The sequence below is a fragment of the Nilaparvata lugens genome, chromosome 1 (assembly GCF_014356525.2).
Source record: "Nilaparvata lugens isolate BPH chromosome 1, ASM1435652v1, whole genome shotgun sequence".
In the NCBI taxonomy this organism is placed as follows: Eukaryota; Metazoa; Arthropoda; class Insecta; order Hemiptera; family Delphacidae; genus Nilaparvata; species Nilaparvata lugens.
In genome coordinates this window covers 13,760,175-13,766,174 of record NC_052504.1, presented here as the reverse complement: position 1 = coordinate 13,766,174, position 6,000 = coordinate 13,760,175, and the positions used below count along the sequence as shown (strand labels likewise).

The 6,000-nt window shown below is 38.4% G+C and overlaps 1 protein-coding gene across 1 annotated transcript in view; it reads left to right on the top strand.

The window, feature by feature from the left end:
• The first annotated feature begins 929 nt into the window (after window positions 1-929).
• Window positions 930-6,000, top strand: part of LOC111044418 (homeobox protein EMX2) — a 57,576-nt gene continuing 52,505 nt past the window's right edge. The window contains exon 1 of the mRNA XM_039430878.1: window positions 930-1,647. Coding sequence (XP_039286812.1) covers window positions 1,152-1,647 — 496 coding nt within the window. The 5' untranslated portion in view covers window positions 930-1,151. The remainder of the gene's footprint in view (window positions 1,648-6,000) is intronic.

Sequence of the window (6,000 nt, the reverse complement as noted above, 5' to 3'; positions counted from 1 at the left end):
TTTTAGTTGATCTAATTTTTCAAGTTTTTGATTTTCTTTTTTATTTATTTATTTATTTATTTATACTCCCACCAGCGGCAAGATGTTTTTTCTTTTGCTGGTGGCGCCTAAAAAATTCTACTTTTATCTTAGGTTTTCATGATTAGTCAGTTCTATTCTATGTTATTTCTCATTTAAATATTATGTTTTTGTTAGACTTGTCTATTTCAAATTTTTGTAATGTATGAATTTTTTGGCAAATAAATTTCAAATTTCAAATTTCAAATGAGATTTGTTATTTTCTACATTATAGAGTCTTGGAAGTTTAGCTTCTTATATTCTGGAGGGGGGGGGCGGCAACAGACTAGCTTGCACCCCCTAATAAAAATCCTCATGGAAATCCCTTTCATGTAGATCCAGCTCCAGGATCTGATTATACATATTGAATAAAAATACTAGATTGTCAAATCACTGATTTTTAGAAATCGAATTACTGGTAAATTCACCGAAGTTTGAATGGAGTTTCACTTGATTGGACAACTTATATATAGGATTCATTATATAACCCTGAATATTATAGTCTGCATATCGCGTGTTGATACTTGCACATTACTTGATCCTATTCCAAAAGAGCAAAAAATGAACATTGAAATATTGGATTTCTAAGAGAACACTAGGTAATGAGAGGAGCGGTGGAGCTCTAATTGATTGCAACGATGAGAGGAGAAAGGAAAAATAGAATATTCTAAAGAATCTGGGAGTGCAGTGATGACTGTATAAGTGAAGGAGGAGGGGCTGAAGAAGAGTGTAATGGAATTGGGAGTTGGAGAGCGGATCAGAAATAATTTGAGCATTGACAAGGTGGTGAGCAGGGACACGTTTAGTACATCATCTGGAGTTGTTAAGAGGTGTGAGTGGGGATGGAGAAGATAACACCACCTTACCTGGTGACTGCTGTGTGTAGGCTGCCTCTGCCGCTGTCGATAATAATGTGTGCAGTGAGGCGTCGGGTGGCGCGGGAAGGCAGGCGTCGCCAGTAGGGGTGTGGTGAAGCCGGCAGCCTATCACAGAGCAGCATCCGTGAGCCAATGAGAGTGAGCGCCTGGAGGGGGGAGTGGGAAGTGGTTGTCGGCATGAGAGCGGTGTTCAGTGCGAGATGAGCTCTTGGTAAGATGATGCCTCTGGCTCCTACGCCGGTTGTCGCGGTGCCATCCAAGCCCAAGATTGGATTTTCGATTGACTCGATTGTCGGTTCGCGAGGAGGTTCGCCGAGTCGCAGCGATGGAGAGCAGAGTGCCGCCTCCGACAGTCCGATCGGCAGTCAGCGGTCGCGGTCACCCAGCCTGTCACCGCCCCCGACCGTGGTGCGGCCGTCGGCACTGCCGCCACCAGGTGCGTTCGCCAAGTACCTGCACCATCCGCCGCCCCCAGGCCTCGTGCACCACGCCGAGCACCAGCATCACCAGCTGGCACTCGCCGCCGCCGCTGCCCAGCACTTCCAGGCTGCCAACCTCGCCGCCGCCCTCAACGCTCAGGCTCAGCCGCCCCCAGGCCCACCGGCCCAACTCCTCGGCCCCCCTGGCCACCATCCTCCACGCGACACCTACCCTCTCTACCCGTGGCTGCTCTCGCGGACTGGCCGCATATTTCCACACCGATTCCCTGGAGGTACGTACCTACTCGCATAGTGACAAATTTTGTGTGTTGTGCTCTGGATAATACCGATTTGTGTTGAGTGCAACTAGTGGCGGATCCAGTTTTAGGATATGAATTTGTGTGTCAACATGAGTGTCAAGGTATGAATCACGTGTCCCAGTGTTCCCGTGGATCCGCTGCTTTGTGTGCATCTTGTTATTTATTTTGTGAGGTAACTTGTTTGTTCACGAGAAAGTATTTAGTTGCACAGATCACCGAAAAGTTGTGTTAGAAATCCAACGGTTTTCATACATTTTGTGTGCCTACAAGTGTTTTTGATTGTGCTATTGAAAGCATTGCACTCTAGAAATAATACTACTTGCTACTCTATTACAATCCTCCACTTCACAAACCGAGTTAATGAGTTTTCAAAGCTAAATTGCAGTAGAACCTAGCTAACCCTGCTTATCGATTATGTCCATGCCGTCGGGTAAATGGGTGGATGGCTGATCAGCTCTCGACTGGGTCTCCTCATAGGCTAGTCTTACCAAATTTCAAGATCTTTTCAATATTTCCTGTAAAGCATCCCGTTCAATTTGGCTCTTATCTTGTCGATAGTGATGTACTATACATCATTAGTGCAAAGAGTAAAGTTTAGGTTATAAATGAATAAACAAACTTGTACATCCGCTTAACCGGCCTTTCAGTTGTGGCCAAGCCCACGGTACCATAGGGCGGGCATAGGGGACGGATTAGCGAGGTTCTTATGTACTTATTGCTGCCGTCAAATCCGTCTATGAATTTATGAAATACCAAGCATGAACTACTGTGAATGTCTTTTGAACTTGTCTTTATAAGATCTATCCTCAGAACTATTCTCACTTTTACTCTATATACTATACTCGTAGTTCAATAAAAAATTGCAGCTACCCTAGATTCCACCAGCAGGGTTTTCTACACTACGAATTACATTCTACAATGAATGCATATCACGGTATTTCCTATATACTCTGGTATTCATACTAGACATTTCCTCATACAATACATTTCTTCTTGTGTTATTGACCATATGCATTCATAGTGATAATCAAGAATATCCTATTAAATCTGAGATCGTACAGAATGGGGAATTTGGTGTAGCTCAAATGTTACAACGATTATAGGTGTAGCTGTATAATAGTTGTCTCAAATATCCAATGAAAGCTACATAAATAGAACTAAGGACTTCTGTTACTGCAAATATTGAGAGTGCCTGGTGGGCGAAGGATTGAAACTGCTCCGCCGGCAACGGAGAGCTGGTACCTGGTTCGATTCCCAGTTTGGGCACAGTTTTTGGACAGTTTCAAATCTCCTTCTGCTATTTAGTTTTTCGGTCAATATTTACAGTAACAGAAGTCCTAGTATTTATTCAGTTCTAGTATTTTATTCATAGGTAGCTTTCATTGGATATTTGAAATAATTATTATACAGTAGGATAATTATATTCAGACAGTTAGTTAACTGCAATATCTAATGAATCTTCAACCATAGGTATAGCTTTTATATGATAACTCAAGATGTTATAGGTTATACCCTAGGGAAATCAATCCAACTAACTTTTTTCTATCTGAGCGTTTGTGGATTTGTTGGTCCAGAAACTATCCAGACATGAATACACAGGAGTTTTCATGTGTGTACAAGTATTTATTGCATTAAGCAAGCCTACAGTACCCTAGTTCTTTAACTATATTCATGAAAATTTTGTCAATAATGATCAAGATCAATATAATTACAAGATTAGTATCACATGTACTGGAATTACCAGTGTTGACGTCCTCCACTAACGCCCGAATTGAATTCCATCACTCCATTACCTTTATCCAGTCTCGTGTAATGATTATTGTTATCCAGTTTGCATAAATTCTAAATGTTTGTTACTACAAATATTATTAATATTTACCCATAGTCTGCTCGTTCATAGAGGATGTGGCGAAAAATTTATATTAACCTTCTTTGTTGAAATCACGAGTGAACTGAATTCTAATGTAACAAAAATAACTTGCTAACATTAATAAATTCTAACACAACTAAATTCCTTTGATTACGTCAGTATGCAAAGTGAGACTAGACAGAAGGGTGGTCTAGAGAGTAGGAGAAGATACTAGACTAGACAGACTAGAATGATATCATTAATGCATGTAAACTCATCATTATCGAAACTAATAATTTTCTAGTAATTCATATTGTAAACATATTTTTAAAACATTAGGAACCATGCAATCGTTTTTGAAAAAAAATATTTATTGGGACAAAATGTCAAATTACTATATAAGCTGGCATAGTAGGCAGGTATGCACTATTATTGTTCCAATCGAAAATGCTGTAATAAAATTTCAATTACAATCACACTGTAGTCTAATATGAGCTTTAATTAAATCTAGGTATCATTCTATTGTGCTGTACAAAACAGTAGTACACTATATTAGAGTTGTAGATAAGCATGAAATATGCAAGATCCGTGTTATGAAGCTGTTAAAAAACTAATTTATCCACGATATGATATCGATTATCGATCATATTATTCGTTAATGTTATCAGCAATTGTTCTTATGTCGCCCCGTGAAGTAACCTATTTGTAGTAATGGTAGTTCAGCCTTTAATCGCATAATAATGTGTTCCTCATATAGTCAAGAGATGTAAAATACTAAGAAAATTGCAGTTATCATTGCTGTTTTAATAATCATAAAAACATTTTATGATCACCAAAAACCATGCATACAAAACACCAATTGACGATAATATATAACATTCATTTAATTGATAATAAATACTCTCATCCAAGGAAAGCTACCCTGAAAGCATGAAGAATATTATCTCTATTATCGAGGAAGACTGTTAAATTGTTTGGCAAATATAAATGAAAATACCCACTCACTACAACTGAAAAAATGGCCTGCATCTGTTCTTCTGTTGCATCCTTTCATGAAATGTGATCATCAAATGTTTATTCTATTTCTCTTTTCTGTATAGGGCTACTTGTAATATAAATAGAAATAAAAATAAAAATCTCAGTACCCTTTTTTTGAATTATTTTATCACAACATGTTTCAACATTGATGCCATTTTCTAAAAAAAGTTACTGAGATTTTTATTTTTATTTCTATTTATTCTATTTCTCAGGAAAATAGTTCATAGTTGATACTTGAATTGTCCACAATGGAATCAGCAGAATTCTATTGATAAAGCGTGGTCTCCGAGGCTACTTACTACTGCATGGTCTCATCCGATCAAGTCTTTCTTAATTCCTCAATCTCATGAGATGCATAATATAAAATATACAACATATATTGCTAGTACTTCATATATTTTTTGACTGTATTTGAAAGCAAAACATGCAGGACTTATGAAATGTGTATATGTACGCGTGTACGCCAGTGAATGCTATCACCTTCCTATAATTGTACTATATTGTATTGTTTGCTCTATCCAATAAATAAATGGTGTGAGTTTACTACTAGAAAAATTTGGATTTTAGTAGCTATTTGGTGTTTGGTGTTGGGAAGTACAAGTATAGGTCCTTCCTGCTCCATCTTAATATTCAATCTTTTTGGTACATGCTATTCTCTTATTCTATTCTCCTCTCTAACACAGAAAAAAGAAATATTTTGTCCTTCCCTCAGCGTTTCTAGTCAGCTCTATCTTCTCACCAAATTTTTCTATCCATCTTATTTTTCTCCATTGCTTTCTCCTCCCACTGAATCCTCCAACAATTACCATCATTCACGAATACAAACACCAGAATGTATTGAATAGAAATAAATCCGGCCCAACTGATATCGTAGGCCACATTGGCAATGTTATATTTTGACAGATGAGCGTTCGCTGTGAGTTGTGGTCCGGTCGTGACATTTGCTTGACCTGAATGAGGGCTGGACCTGGACCTGGACCTGAATACACACAGCTTCGACTCTCAGAATGATCTGTTGGCTGGAATCGAACCCCAGCAATGTACAATTGAATAGCTATGCAAATCGCCCGTTTAGCTCACAACCAATTCCACTCCACTCTTTGGCGACTAACAGGAATTTAAATTAACATATTACAAACATCGTTTACATTACTCTGTCCCGAACCGCGCAGCATTAGATTGTAGCCTATTATAACTGTTGATAAACGACACTCAAACTCACTCCTATTATATTGAACGAAGCTGGAAAAAGAGATGAATCAGATACCAAATTTATAAATTTAAATTGACGTTATTACAAACGTCGTCCTCATTCATCTTTCCTAACTTGACAGGCGAGGCTCGAACGTGGGCTACTTTATAAGCTGTATAATGAAGAGATTATCCACTTCATTAAAAGTAAATTATGCTTCTATTGTGATTTATGCTTTTATTCTGAT